Source organism: Thermobia domestica, unplaced genomic scaffold (genome assembly GCF_964235325.1).
Source record: "Thermobia domestica unplaced genomic scaffold, izTheDome1.hap1.1 HAP1_SCAFFOLD_228, whole genome shotgun sequence".
NCBI lineage: Eukaryota > Metazoa > Arthropoda > Insecta > Zygentoma > Lepismatidae > Thermobia > Thermobia domestica.
Window position 1 is genome coordinate 268,695 of NW_027655947.1, and position 16,848 is coordinate 285,542.

General features: G+C 35.2%; 1 protein-coding gene across 1 annotated transcript in view; it reads right to left on the reverse strand.

The window, feature by feature from the left end:
- Positions 1-1,909: 1,909 nt before the first annotated feature.
- Positions 1,910-16,848, reverse strand: part of LOC145676576 (progestin and adipoQ receptor family member 3-like) — a 42,126-nt gene continuing 27,187 nt past the window's right edge. Inside the window, exon 7 of the mRNA XM_081747413.1 lies at positions 1,910-6,978. Within this exon, the coding sequence (XP_081603539.1) occupies positions 6,839-6,978 (140 nt within the window). The 3' untranslated portion in view covers positions 1,910-6,838. The remainder of the gene's footprint in view (positions 6,979-16,848) is intronic.

Consider the following 16,848-nt stretch of genomic DNA (forward strand, 5'->3'; position numbering starts at 1 on the left):
TTTGAAGATAATGCTTGTGATATCGTGCAATCAGAAGTGAACTATGTGTGGCACTATTAAGTGCAAAGTAAAGTTTACTTAATATGAAGTGAGTTTTTTCTTTGTGAACATACTTTTTGATCATGGTATTCATTACCATATTTTCTCTGCAGTTTATATTTACGATACCAATATTTCTAGGATCCGTAATTTTCATTTAGCTACCGACGTAGGCATAGTTTGACTCCAGGTGTGTATATGTGTGTGTGTATGCGATACTTTATTTCTCAGTAACTACCAGCCGGATCTGAGCGAAATTTGTAGGCAAGTAGCCCATCGTCTAAGGAATAGAGATAGCCATTTTAGTGGCAGAACTCCGCTAGGGACAGGCTCGGCTTGGGAATAGGAGCTGTGTTCCACAGCTTTGCACACCGGGAGCTCGGAGTTCAGTTCATCTCGGTTTTTTTTTTTTTTTTTTTTTCGTTTTGATGTGTTCTGGTTATTGATACTTTCTGTCATATTTATTAATTAGTGCCATTTACATTCTTTAATATAGATTAACGCATTTAATGTACACTTTTGGCATGGCATAAAATTATAATGGATATATTCACGTTTGCAACATAACGTGCCATTTTAAAAGTTATTTAACCTACCGTTTTTGGGGTTTCATTTTTCCACAACTGCCGGTCTTTAGTGATAATGCTCCTACATATTCCCTCATAAAGAAATAGCAGAATGAGTTTTTCTACAGAAGGCATTTATGTGATACAAACTGCTCTAAATCTCGAGACACATCAATATCTATTTTTGTGGAAAACATCCATCGCGTAGAAGAACTGATGTAAAGTGACAGACGGTACACCATTAAGCGCTAGCCGATATTGTTAGCATACCATCTGACAGCGCTAGTTTCATTTTTACTGAACTTTCGGATATCAGTAACCTGATCTGTCGTTTGGCGGTGCTTATATTATCACCGGATCAGAGTCATCATTGCGCAAGAGTTATAGCTGCCAATTTGTCACTCAAAAAACAGATCGAAAACTGCGACATGATGTGGTGTTTAGTTTCTTCAAGACAATACCCCAAGTCACATATCTGACAGCAAATACTGTTATTTGGAAGTAAGGGTTTCAAGTACTAGAGCACCCACTGTGTTCATCTGACTTGGCCTCAAGTGATTATCGTCTTTTCCAAAAACTTAAGGAACAACTCCAGGGTCACATTTTTTCAGCAATGAAGACGTTATGGATACTATTGGTTAATAACTGTAGGAACAGAAGAAAATATTTTCTTCTCTATAAGCACTGAGTTGTTACAGAGGAAAAGATAAAAGTGCGTAGGCGTGCAAAATATATATAGGAAAGTGATAGCAAAAACATTGTTCTAAATCATTTCTTAGATACAAATACGTCTGGACAAAAACTTTCTGGTCGCTCCTCATATTTAGCCCCATAACGTCTCGATATGATTTTAATTTGGGGAGAAAATTACCAAATATATTAGCAGGAAACTGAAAAGTTACCAAAGCTCCAGTACTCGATGTAGCTTACATCCTCACTTTGAACCTCTTCAACCAGAATAATCCTACTAGGTTATTTTCCTACCTCTGTAACAAGTATTATTTTATATGTTTCAGTAACTCGGAAGATAATACGTAGAATGCTGAGATCAGAAGGATTCTAACTTCCTGTAAAACAAATGTACTACTAAAAAATACCAAGAACTTCATAATAATAATTCCTCTTCATTGCAATATTCAACAGCAGTACATGTATATACTCCTTTCGGCATCCGAATGCACCAACTTCGGAACTAAAGATCCGCACTCAACTCAAAAGTCTCTTTAGAACGTGTCACAGATGTAGCGACGTCTCTCAATCATGAACGGAATCATTAAAAGTAAGTGCATGGGACATAAACATACATCAATAAAATACGAATATTGTCGATAATATATATATGTTTATATTTCTCAAACATAATTATAAATTAATATCACAGTGTATATACATTAAATGTTTATCTACATAATACTTTAAGAGTTGTGGAAAAGACAACGGATAAGTACTACAACCAAATAACAAGTTAAAAATTTCTTTAAAAAATATTTTACTTTTTAAACACAACAATAACTATTTACATTCGCAGTTTTTATAAAACTGCAGTATAACGATTCCAAACAATGTTTTATTGCACATATCACATAACGGTTTAATAATGAAACGTATTATGATGTACCGTACATTTGTAGCAAATTATATGCAAAATGTACCTTGTCGTAACAAAATTAGCTACAATGCCAACAACTGTCGTTGGAAATGTTGATATTACTTTATTCGTAAGTTGAAAATGGGAGATATTTCAATCTGAGCCATAAATAATAAACCCCAATCTAATGTTACGCAATGAGACTTCAACTACAAGTGTACAGTGACCCACATGAAGTTTTCAGTAGTTGATCCCTTAAATATAACTCACCTAAAATACAAAGAAGGAGACACATATAAACAGAAAGATTAAAATTGATTTCTAGAAAATAATGTTTTTATCTAACATGTTCTCGCAATTGAATTTACGTACTGCCTCCTATATATCTATCTATGTATTTATGAGCAAAACTATTCACTTGATAAATTATGTTACGCTGATACGATAATTCTATGTCCCGAGCTAAGAAGAAAGATTATTTCATACATTAAACCTTTCCTTCTAGACCAGAAATTTGGGTGCGTAGTTTGTGACATCATCATTGTTGAGCACCCAAATTTGTACATTAAATGAAAGGTCTCGAGAACAATTATTAATTCGTATAATAGCGTTTTGTAGATACTATCTAACTTAGTTTCTTAAATTTTTAATATTCTTTATTGTCTTTACGTTATACACTAAATTTAAAAAAAAGTGGGTGAGCCTACTGAAAAGCCTTAACTCTTGCACTACCAATGGGGGAGGGGTTACTTTGTGCCTACCACAGTATGTTTTTCGAAATTACTCTTCCAATTGGTTCTTTAAAATTGTTAAAAAAAATATATGTTATTGCTCAACATGTTTAGCTAAAGCGTATACTTTACGATGGTGCAAATTGAACGCTAGTGGGGCTCATAAATTTGCTGTCTTAAGTTGGTGGCACAAAGCCCCCCCCCCCCCGGTTGGTAGATGTGGCTGACATTTAGAAGTGTCATTCCTAGATTGCAGTATAATAAATAGGTGTTAGTCTTATCCTGTGATCTGTTCACTTCAGTCACCGTAGAATTTTGTGAGGATTTCTAATTTGTTTCTTTTGCGAGATATATTTAACCTTAACAAGTGGGTACAAAATCACTTTCCCTTTAGTAGTCCGCGTTACAAAAAATACAGCTAGGCAATGCGAGGGTTAATGCTACCACTCCGTTTATCAACATTTCAGTACTCCATTGTGGACAGAAACAATTCGTAGTATCCCAATAACGAATGGACTGCTCAGGAATATCAATAATAAAGTAAGATTTTTTTTACTAATTTTTTTTCGTATACTTGCTTTTAATAAAAAATAAACTTGGAATAGTATTATTATTGCAGTTAACAATATTGTGTGACAAGTATCTTGATAGATATATCTGCATCAAGGTATCTATATTTTAAGTAACACACACCTTCAAAAGCAGAATGTGAGCTCCTTCGTGGCTAAGCTGTTACGGTATGCGCATTTTCCGTGGGAGGACTCGGGTTCGATTCCCGGCGGGAGCTCATGTGATTCGGATCCCACATTAAGCTGTAAGTCCCCGTCTCATATTCCTTCGCTGCTGAAAGGGATGCTAAATACAAAATCAACTCAAAATAAAAAAGAGAATGTTTATGTACCACAGAACATATGAACATACGAGTGAACTTATTAATCTACATAGTGTGGCGCTGTTAAGGGAAGTAATATAGGTAAACATTTAAAAGTTTTCGCGACAAGTTACGGGAAGAAAGTTTCAAAAAGCTACATGCAAGAATTACTACATTAGGTGAACTTTCTGCCTTTAGTTTGCAGTGATAACATTTGTATTTTACCAATGTGACTTGTTTACAGAGCAACTACAGTACTATAAATAAACAGATGTTTTAAATACTATAGTTAGTGTATATATAATATCCAACTCAGATTATCCTAATGCCGCCTTCTATAATATTTTTTTTAAAACAAATTCACTGATTGCTATAGTAAATGAAAGCTTTGGTATTACTTATCTATTATTTTTATACTAAAGAGAAAATCTTTCACCTATAATCTGAAAAATCCTGTGTACATCTCGTATATCTAAAATGTTCAGGAATTTAAACCATAGTTATTTACAGGAACATTTCTTACTAGAGGAACCTCTCAAGAGAAGTGACACTGGTAAAAATTAGTTTCTTCGCTTGAAACTAAAAGAAAAAGATACTTTTTTCATTTACTAATTGTTGTATACAATAATTAAAACATGAAATAACCTTTATTCCCTTAGTTTCAACCGATAAAACTAATTTTTACCAGGGAGACTTTCCTCACGATCCGCTTCTGGCTGTTACTAAGTTTTATGATTAAAATGAATCCGAATGCAGATATATAATATACGTAAGTTGATTCTAAACATATATAAGTTTCCAAACAATATAGCTTCAACTATTCTCTGAATACTGAAACACTTTCTAAAAATTAAGTACTTAGGTGTACTGCGCAGTTTATAGGGTAACCAAAATACCACAAAATCATGTTAACAATTGCAATGTCATGTATCTTTATATATATATACGATGCAAAAATTGAGCAAATTACATAAAACTTCAGTAACTATTACAGACGCAAATATATAAACTACTTTCTACACCTAATAACCTTATTGACTGCTTTCCGCCACATTTCTATGGTAATTAAATTCCGCTGTTAAAATTTATATAAGTCGTAAGACACAACAACCCATCAACACAAAATGTTATTTTTCTTTTTAATGAAAAAAAAATAAATAAACCTATAATATAGATTACGTAGAGTATATTAGCAACCTGACATTTTTAGTCATATATATATATATATATATATATATATATATATTTGACGCAACTGTAAAAGGAACATTAAATTGTAGATAGGTAATATTAACTAACAACAACTCTACATATTTTCTTTTCTCAAGGAGCATTTAACTTCATGCAAACGAACAGAAGATAACAGAAATTAGTACCAACTGCTGATCACCTTCCTAGGCGATTCATACCTTTTTGCATACTGACATCATAAATCTGTTGTTCTATTTATACAAAGCAAGGTAAAAGTCAACTTAGATACCCAAATATTACCAGGACTGTATCCAAGATACTTTGCAACTATTTTATCTCAACTATTATGTTAAATGAAATGACAATATATTTCATGAAGAGCAGCAGAAGAACAACACTATTTCACTATTAATACACTGCTTTCCACTATTTTAAATTTCTGTGCATACTTTCTTTCAATGTTATTTTTATTAACAAGACACTGGTAAAAATAAAAGCAATATTTGTGTATATTTTTGCTTTCTATTTAAAAATTACATTAAAAGTTCTATTTTAGTAATACATTTTTTTTAATCATTTAAACTATATGTCAAAGTAAAACACAATAAATACACTTTGTAAAGAAAGCCCCAAAATGGGATATGGCATTATTTATGGATGCAATTGTCCTTTATTATTGACGTCTTAACTTAGAAGTTTTTAGGCAGCTAATTCTACACAAGAACCCACATACTCTCCAATAATACTAAAGAGACTCACTACTACTACGTACTACCACATAAACTTCTAAGTTAGAGTCAGTTTCTTCGTTGTTAGCAGGTGGCAATTGTCAATTCACTTATTAGTGAGTTATTTTCGTAAAGAATACGATATACATATGGCATTTCAATATCAACAAATTTGAGATTATTCCATCTCTTTCCTTTAGGTCAATCAGGCGAGCATTCAAATTTGAACTGTTGATGTGTTAAAAGAACTCTGCTCATTTTTCCTGACTGGATAGTACAAGAAAATAAGTAATACCTTAACAAGGCACGAATGACCATTCTGCCGCTCTTTAAGTAGCATAAATAAATAAATAAATAGCTACAAGTTTACCAGCTAATAATAGAATTATAGACCTTCAAGTTATTGTAGTCTATTATGTAAAATAATGACAATCTATTATATTAACGTGAGTATTTTAACGTTATTTTACATTTTCAATCAAATGTAAAAGTAGAATTGAACTTAAAATACGGTCACCTATAAATTGAAAACGCACTTTAAAATATTCGCGGAAGACGTTTTACAAAATACATAAAACGAATACAATTTCAACAATGTGTTAAAGCGTGTGGGAGACATTTTGTTTTAATACAAATGAAAAATAAATGGTAGTAGCAAACCGACTATGTTCGGAAGCTGACAAAGAGCGAAAGTACTGTTACAGTTTATATTGTCAATGTTTGCGCTTGTGAAACAGGAATCTATTCTTTAATGAACAAACAGCCAACGGTCATGTTTTTAGTGTGTGTGGTCCCAGGTGCGATCCCCAGTAGAGGCTCTTGTCCCAGTTTCCCCAATAGGTTCAGATTCCATTCTAAGCAAAGTGTCCCGTTTTACATTAAACCCCAGTCAATTAAGTAGAAAAGAATACGTACAAAAGAAGTATCTTACGTATTTCGAAATGATAACATAACATGTTTCCAAAGATTTGTAATAGTAATTGAATTCACATAGCTTCCACAAGAGTTCCCAAGCACTCTTCTTCACTTTTGCATCGACAAGGAGTGACGATACATTTCGAACCAGAAAATTTATTACAGGCACATACCTAAAAACACACTCACTTCACTACAGTGGACACTCATCAAAACTGTAAGTCGCTTCCGCATCCGTGATTCATCCTGTATTCGACATACTTAATTCCAGTGTTATGCCAAAAATAGAGAGCTGCAACTACTAATAAGTGCCACCACTGATGTGACGCACCGATATAATCAAATTTTCCTGAAAAACAAGATAAAAGAACGTAAGTAAACTGATTTAGAAGTTCCACCTTGTACTATGGTGTAATGACGCCATCTTATTGCAATTTCTATACCAGCCTAATCTAGAAAAATCCAATCTGAAGTCTGTATTTTACAAAATTTTCAATTATCATGGTCTTGACTGATTTCAGCTATATGAAAACGTTTGTGTACATCCGACAACAAAATTTGATCACCCACTTTCCTTTGAAAATACCTGTACACTGGCTTGAACAGTTCATTGACACTTCTATGCTCTTCTTAGAACTCTATCAAAATAACTTACTTGTAGTTATGAATAAAGTTTATTACAAGTAGGATGAGGGATCAGATTTATTTCAACAAACCTCAATGCAAATTACCCAGGGTTATCCCAAGTGGGCTCAGCCCGAAAAAAAAAAAAAAACTTCTTTTTTTTAGTTGGACCCACCTGTTTTTTTGAGATTTTTGTTAGTATATTATTGGTACAACTAAGGTGATCACAATAAAAGTTATTTTTACCAGATTTTGGACTTTCCTTGGGCGAATTAGATGCTTTCACGTTCAGGTATACAACAACATTCAACATATAATAATTAAGTCTTTTCTAAGACTTTTATAAAGTTCTGAATGCTCTGAATGAATTAAGAAAAAAAAAACTTACTTTAGCCTGAGATAATTATAGAACAAATTAATGTATGGGTTACGCTTACAGCATATTAGAAGTAAAATATGCAATTTTATATTTTAGAAAATACTGTAAAACACAATGTTATAGTAAAATTTGAGAACAGTGGCCCAGAATGTAGAAATCAGTATGAAATATGGCTAGGTCTTCCAGTCCACAAATGTCATTGGAGATGAAATGATACAAAACATTGAAAAACTAAAACGTGAAAGATATTTTCTAATTTAGTTTGAAATTATTTTATAGTCTACAGTCTCTCCCTTACTTCTTGATAGTAAATGATTTTCCATAGTAACTAAGTTCAGTGTTTCACGATGTGAGAGAATCACCATTCCGTGTCTCCCTTACTTCCTGATCTTAAAAAACTGTACCTTAACCAATTTCATAGCTTTTTCCACTCCAAGCGGGTTTCTAATCTTATTCCATATCAATCCGAAAATGCTCAGGAAATTCACGTAATTGAACGCACACCATCGAAAGCGAACTTTAACAATAAAACCATTTATTCTGTGCTGGAAGATTTTATTTCATATAAGACATTTTGAAAAATTTATTTTATAAAACATGAATTATATCTTTGTTTTAATTAATATATTTGGTATGCATATTTGGCGAACGTCACTGAGGTGAGGGAGGACTCGAATCTACATTTGTTTGTTCGTGTGTATGTATCACACACACTACAGGGTGCAATTTTCGTTTTTTTTAAAGTTGAATTTTCAAAGTAGAAGCACGAGACACACTAAATTTACTGTATATGTTTTGGTGGCGATAAAATCTCAAGTTTCAAACTGTCGGACATTTTTTTTTAATTGCGGGTATCCACGCTACAAAGCGCAATTTTCGGTCTTATAGGTTGAAATTTTAAGAGTAGAAACACGCGAATCTAAATTTACTGTAATGGATTTTCTTGGTGATCTAATGCAAAATTTCAAAATGGCGGTCATTTTTCAAAACAGCAGTGAATAGAAAATTGTTGCAAATTGCGACAACTACAAACTTGAAATATAAATCATATTTAACACTTTTACCCCAAAGACATTGAAATATTTCGGAAAACCCCAATTACCCCCCCCCCCAAAAAAAAAAAACAACTAAGCCCAAAAAAACCCCTATGAGTCCAGGTGGGTTTTTTAACGGGTTTTTTCAAACTCTGAAATTACCTTATAGCAGCTTACAATAGCTATGACTATACAGAAGGGTGATCGGGTTATGTTCGTTCAATTTTTAAAGTATACTTGTCCTATGAAAAGCTCTATGACCACCTGTATTATGGATTATAATGCAATTTCCACTGCAACGAAATATGTTGAAGCACAATAGTAATTTCTGCCTGTATGTTTTCCATACCTGTGAACGTATGTGGCCGAAGATATTATAGATGTCGTTTTAACTGTTAAATTATGCATAAATCAGTTAAGGCTTCCTACAGGAATGTCATGAAAAGGAATAACACGGGTTTTCGTCTCGTGCTCCATGTCATGATAAAATCTGGATCCGCACCTGGTTTTTGTTGGTTCTGTAAAACAAACGTCCGATGTCTTTCTGATAAGCTGGATGGATTTCTGGAAATATCTTTGGCCTCGACATGTTTATGCACTTTACGAATTTCTCCTCCTAACCGGATCCGGCGACAATCATGATTTCGCTGCGGCACTGGTGGTAAAACCCCGTTTGTCCTTTGCAAAAAATGTCACGGTACGTAATTTTCCGGTTACCACTACGCGTAAGATAACCGTAGGCTTCATTCAATGTGACAACAGACTTTCATTTTGATCTTGCCAAATGTCTTTCATACAGTTGTGCGACTTAATTTGCAGAATGGACGTCAGCTATCGGTTACTGTTCTTGCCTCCCAACCAGGGGTCCAGGGTTCGAATCCGGTGGCCGAGCCTCCTAACTCAAGATTCTGCATTTTTTTTTCAGTTCCTTCACGTGTTGTAAAAATATGCCCTAGTCAACTTCTTTTTTCCTCCTTTCTTCGCAGTTGCTAACTTTTCCTATGGTCATGGTAACTTAAATTTTCTATCCTCTCTCCATATTTTTTTTTACATCTTCCTTCTGGGTTTATCACAGTTTGTTTCTTTCCAAGGCAGAGAAACCAACTCACCTTAATATTTGTCAATTGAAATATTCAGTCATATTCCCAAAAGTTATGGGTCAATATGTGTTTGTTCCCTAGCAATTGTCAGGCAGTATATATACTCAAAATATCAGCGGCGTAGCCAAGGGGAACTGACCTGGCTTAAGCCGCCCTTCTCCTTAGTGCAGTGATATTGAAAGTTCAAAGGGTGTATCCAAAAGTTCCAGAACAGAATCTGTAAAATGGAAGTTTCTTACCTTTGAAGTTAAATTCCTCCATCACCTTCAAAGTACTCCCCTTTTGCATTAATACAGCAGTCCCAGCGTTTCTGCCATGCTTGGAAGCATTTCTGGAAGTTCTTTATTGGAATAGTGTCAAGTACCCGCTGCGATTCTTCTTGAATTTCTGGAATGGTGTCGAATCTTCGCCCATTCATCCGAAGCTTCAGCTTAAGGAAAAGAAAAAAGTCACAGGGGGCCAGGTCAGGTCAGTATGGGGGATAGTGAACCACTGTGATGTTGTTCTTAGCCAAAAACTGCGCCACTTTAAAGGACCGGTGTAAAGGTGCATTATCGTGGTGGAGAATGAGGTTACCGTTATGCCATTTCTGTGGCCCTTTGTGACGCACCTTTTCACGCAACTTTCTTAGGACATCACAGTAGAAGTCTGCATTGACCGTACTTCCATGTGGGACAAATTCCCTATGTACGATCCCCTCTTGGTTAAAGAAACAAATGAGCATCGTCTTCAATTTGCTTCTTTCCATGTGTGTGTGTGTGTGTGTGTGTTTTTTTTTTTTTTTTTTTTTGGGGGGGGGGGAGTCTTGAAGACCCAGGACTCTTTCATTGAGAAGACTGCAGTTTAGTTTCTGGGTCGTAAGCATAAACGATGCTCTCATCGCCTGTAATGACCTTTTACCCAATGCCATACAGAATTTGATACACACTCTTTGTTCTTCAACTTCCGCCATACCGCCGAGATAAGAAAAATCGCAGACGGCTAATGCAACACACACACGAAAACACGTTCAACATTCAAACGCTTCCACTTCAAACCACACGGCACACTGACTCACAAGACTCCACCGCAACACATCCTAGCGGGAAACTCGTGAACTGCAAGCGGTTTGCATGTTATGATCACTGTCCTGGAACTTTTGGATACACCTTTGTATTTATGATCCAATGTTATAACGTTATTTTTTATACTTTATCACAAAAAAGTAAATGAGAATACTATCACATTATTTTTCCCCAGGAAGGACGAAGGAGGAGAATAATATAATGATGGTTCTTCCTGGGGTAAAATAGTCCCCCGTTCGGATCTCCGGATGAGGACTACTCCGGAAAGAATCTTCAGAAGAGAAAATAATAATAACTTTCATTTCAGCACAGGAATCTGCGGTTAAACTTGAAAATCTAAAAGTGGAAAAGTATAAATGTAAAATGAACACAGTTAGCTTGAGTGAAGTGAGATAGTCAGGAAAAGGTGAGATAATATCAGGAAATCACACAATATTCTATTCAGGTAGCGTTAAGGCCGAGAATGGTGTCGTGATTTCAATGACGAACGAAGTAGCAAGAAGTGTAACCAAAGTGGAATGCTGTAGTAACCGCTTGATGTAAAACTAAGTACAAAACCAGTGAACATTGTAATAATACAAGTCTATATGCTAACGATCGACCATGATGGCAATGAAGTACAAATAATATAGAAATGGTGAAGAGATTAGTGTACATACTGCATCAGAACGGAAGAGGTAACGTCAAAGCCGTTGTAATGAGAGATTTCAACAGCGTAGTACGAGAAGGAGCTGACAATAAGGTGGTGGGACCACTTGAACTACGCAGAAGAAACACATTGAGCCAAATGCTGATCAACTTCTGTAGGCAACATGATATGGTGGTGAAAAATATCTGGTTTAAGAAAAGAAAAACCAAGCTGTAAACGTGGGAAAGTCCACAAAATAAGAAGAAATTAATTATATTCTTGTCGAGCAACGTTTCAGGAATAGTGTACGAGACGTGAAGACATTACCGGGAGCGGACATTGATTCGGATCACAACCTCCTAGTGGCGGAAGTGCAAACCTGGTTAAAATCAATCAAGAAAAATAGTAGAAATCGAAAATGGAACTTAGAGAGACTACGAAGTATGGACAGTGATGTGAAAGAAGAGACTGAAGAAAAATTCTATCCAATATTCAATATGGTAGGCAATGACGAAAATGGTTGAGGAAAAGTTAAACAACAGATTCTACAAGACAACTCCACAATAACAGTGACACGTTGGAAAGGGCACCGAAAAAAGCCATGGATAACTGAAGCGATGTCGAAGAAGATGGAGGAAAACAAAGGGCGAAAAACACGGACATCAAAGAATACAGAAGAACAGATAATGAATTGAGAAGAGAGATAGACAAAACCAAAGAGAAGTACATGAAACAAATATGTGAAGAAATAATGAAACTTCAACGGCGCGGCAGATATGATGTGATGTATCAGAAAACACAAGAATTAGGAGGGAAAGCTAACAGAAGTATACGCACGTTTGGCATCGAAGATCAACAAGGTCATGTAGTCACTGACCATCAAAGAATCCTTAGAATCTGAGAGGAATACACAAAGAATTTTTATAATCAGAAGAATCGTCCCAAATGCGATCAAAGCAGAGAAAAAGGTGACAATAAAAAAGTACCCGGTATACTGAAAATTGTAGTATAAACCATCAAAGACATGCTAAAGAGGAAGGCCAATGGAAACCATGATTTACCAGTAGATTTGCTTAAGGGATTAGGAGACAATGCAATGAAAGTACTGACCTCACTTATTAACAAGACCTGTTACAGTGGAGAATGGCCAAAGGATTTTCTTAATGTTACAATGGTTGCATTACCCAAGAAAAAGCAAGCAAAGAAGAGCAGCAATTACAGAACCATTAGCCTTATTTCCCACACTGGCAAGATTATTGCGCGCATACTGAACAGGCGGCTGAAAAGTAAAATAGGAAAAGATATTGGAGGAAGACCAATTTGGATTCCGCAAAAGAAAAGGCACCAGAGATGCTACTGGGTTGAAGAGAATTATATCATAACAAGTTCTTGACGTAAAGGAAGAGTTGTGTTCTTGCTACATCGACTTGAAAAAAAAAAGTTTTCGACCGAATCAATTGCACCAAACTTCTGAAAATACTTAAAGAAATCGGAGTCAACTACAGAGACCGACCTGTACATAGGACGAGTGAAGTTGCGCTTGAATGAAGGAGAAACCAATATAGTGGAGATTGGAAGAGGAGTCATACAAGGATGTAGTATGTCACCCCCAATTACTCAACATTTACAGTGAATGCTTAATGAAGGAAGCATTAATGGGAATTAGAGATTTCAAGATTAGAGGGCAGATCATTAACACGGTCAGGTATGCTGATGACAAACTGAGGAAGGACTACCGGAGAAGATGGACATAATAGTTGGCGTTGGGAAAATATATGGAATGGAAATCAACATCGAAAAATCGAAGTCATGAGAATATTTCATGAAAACGCGCCTTTACGGGTCAGAGTAGAACAAAGAAAACTTGAAGAGGTCGATTATTTTCAATATCTGGGATGAATTTTGACGAGAGATGCTTACTGCACCAAAGAGATCAGGCCAAGAATTGCCATAGTCAAAGAGGCATTCAACAAGAAAAGATCATTCTTAACTAGCAGGCTTAATATTGACTAAGAAGAAGTTGATTAAATGTTGGGAGTGTTGGGCTGTATGTTTCAAAGACTTGGGCACGAATGGGCATAACACTCTCCTCCGGATATTGCACAGCCTCAACCTTTACTTAGAATCAAATCAGTTTTGTACGTATAGTTGTCAGAATATGGCCTTTTAAAGAAGATGGGTGGCTAAAATTTTTTGAACAAGATTGTACATACGTAAAACATATTAAGACAACATGTTAATTTATTTCAATTTTTATTTGTGAGGTTATTATCTTCCGAGTAACTTTTTATTTAAATATTTTTTTATATTTTAATATTATTTTTTAAAATGGAGCATTGGAATCTTCGTTCAAGCCACCTGGAAATGTTAAATAATATATGAAATATTTGTTAAATTTTCTATTATTACGTCGTTTCTAGGCAACAAATAACTAAATGTTTTAAAACAGAGACAAACAAAAAAGTTCTGCAAACATAAATAGGAAGAAAGTGAGTAGTACTCTGTCTTGGTTAGATGTTACCAGAATTGCTTATTGTTAATGAAATTCTGCAAGGCCAGTGACAAATACACTAATTTCTTATTTTCTTGTTAAAAATCATTATTAAGTCAGTCATTCCATAAGGGAATGCAAAACAAATAAATTAATAGGTAAATGGAACGTATTGTATAAAGCATAGCTAACGCACATGTTTTCTCTTCTTTAGGATCAAATATTCCCACTGACTCTTGTATGAAGTATTCAACTTTTAACAATAATTTTCATTACAATGTTATTATACTACCTTTTCAGCAAAAATAATGAACATCGAATACAGCATAAAATCACGTGAGAAATGGCGAAATCTTATTAAAGTGTTCACCACTTCTTTATTTATTTAATTTAGAGAATAACAAAACAATAAAGAATAGCTAAATTCTAGAAAGCAAGACGGACTCCACACATAGAATGCTACTAAATATACTAATAACTCTTTCTATCTTTTCTTACAGACCAGAAATCTCAAGACCCCAAGGCTTGTTGGTCGCACTCTACGAAAGTGTATCAGATGCCTACTTTCTCAAAACGGTGAGTATAAGGTGCCTACTTTCCCAGGATGGTGAGTATAAGGTGCCTACTTTCCCAAAATGGTGAGTATAAGGTGCCTGTTTTCGCAAAATGGTGAGTATAGGGTGCCTACTTTCCCAAAATGTTAAGTAAAAGGTGCCTACTTTCCTACACAGTTTCAATTCTAAAAATTAAAAATAAAGTAGCAGTATCACGTGCACACCACACTGCTTTGATTTGTATGACGTGATATTTTCTCAATTAATACTGAAACTGGAAGAGGTAGTAGATTTCTATCACTTCCGGTTTTAGTAGAAAGATTAGAGTGGAGATGAAATATATTCTTTGGACGCTCAATCGGTTATAAAGACCACTTCTCGTTACCTATTACCGTTTCCACTCCATAGCAATCAACGTTAGAACTGGAAATGGTTGATATCTGCCATTTCCGGTTTAAATAGAAAAACCAACCGGGTTAAATAGTTAAAAAATATTGGTATATATTCTTAGAACACTAAACTGATTCCAAAGAGCCGCTTTTCACTATCTCTTATCGTTTTTGCTTTATGTAGATCAATATTGAAACCGGAAGTTGTAGTGGATTTCTATCATTTCCAGTTTTAATAGAAAGTTAAGGATGGAGATGAAATGTATTCTTGGGACAGTTAATCGATTACAGAAAACAGCTTCTTGCTATCTATTACCATTTTTGCTCACAGTCATTAATGTTAAAACCGGAAATGGTTGATTTCTACCACTTCCGGTTTGAATACCAGAGCCATCAACGAACTAGATTCCTATCTCTACATCCTGGCCAATTAAAAAAAAAAAATCCATGCTCCGAAACCTTTTCTTATTGCACTCATATGTGCTAGAAGGTAGAGATCCATACCTTTTGAGAATTTAACCATATATTTTCTTTTCCACATTTCAAGCATAGCTTTAATGACATTATTTCTACTTTTTATGTATTTCAGATAAAAGAAACTTGATGTATGATTACGAATAGATCTCTTTCTCATAACTGTAACATATATACAAATACTTGCTGGATTTTTATGAAGATAAAAGTAATACATCTCTTTTTGAAGGTTTCTTCTAGGAACATACGAACAGATCATTTTCTTTGTATATAAAAGACAATAACAGCTGTTGAAACAAAAAATATTTGCAATTACAGAGCGCAACATTGCAACTATGGTCATTGCTAGCGCCCAGCAGAAATTGGACGAAACTACTAGCAAGGCGGACATGTTCAGATACGGAATGAACAGGTCTTTCTAACACATGTAGGTTTAGTTAAAGCAAGATTTTAACCTATTGTGTACAGAGGGACAAAAACTCGGCTGCAACAGCTAGTCAAAATTTTGGCACAACTAGCCCTCAATAGTCGCTACGGGGAACGTACGAAGTTTTATAGTATATTTTCTGATCTCAGTAAATTTGTCTAGTTAGGGTTTCTGCAGAAAACCCTGAAGGCAGTGGTGACTCCAAAGGCTTTTACCTGGAAAAAGTTTCAATACATTGAGGGTAAAAAGTACTGCGAAGATACTTGGAATCTACTTTGAACACGGGGAAGAGACATGACTTCGCGGTGGAATTACTCCCCTCCCACAAGATCCTCTGAAATCATCACTGCCTGCAGAAGTGTAAAAGAACCACCATCCCAAACTGATCCATGTCAACGATGTCTTCTGGATTATACTATCTGCACATTATATGTATACATGTCATAAGTCTGACAGAATCCTGACTCGTTTGATCATAATACACAGTCCCACCGGAACAAAATCTATGCAGGGTGTTCCCTACACTACTAACAAGCAAAGGGTACAATATCAGGACTCGAAAAAAATGAAATGAAATCTTTGAGTTTTACGTCCCACGATTATGTCCGCTACGCTAAAGGAGACGGTGATGATGAGAAATGAATGAAATGGTGGAATTAAGTGTGGGAGGAAACGGGAGAACCCCGAGAAAACCCACGCACACGGTGTTTGTCCACCAAATATCAGGACTCGAGTTGCGCAATAAGAGTTATATATCCTTAAAGAGCATCAAGTAGTTAGTTAATTGCCAAGTTATTAGCTGTAGTCCGCCAATAGGGAAAAAGTGATGGGATGTTAAATGTAACACGGGGGTCTATGGCAAATACAAGAAAGAAAGCGTTTCTCCCGTCTCCCCTATGTATTTGAGGTGAGATAGCAATTCAAATGACATGTTCAAGCCACACAGTTGATGTGGAGAGTAGAAAGGATCGAATGATCCAAACAAAAGCAGTTTGATGATAAAATGTGCTCATCTTACAATGGCCATCGACTCGCAGTGATAACACAATTCAAAT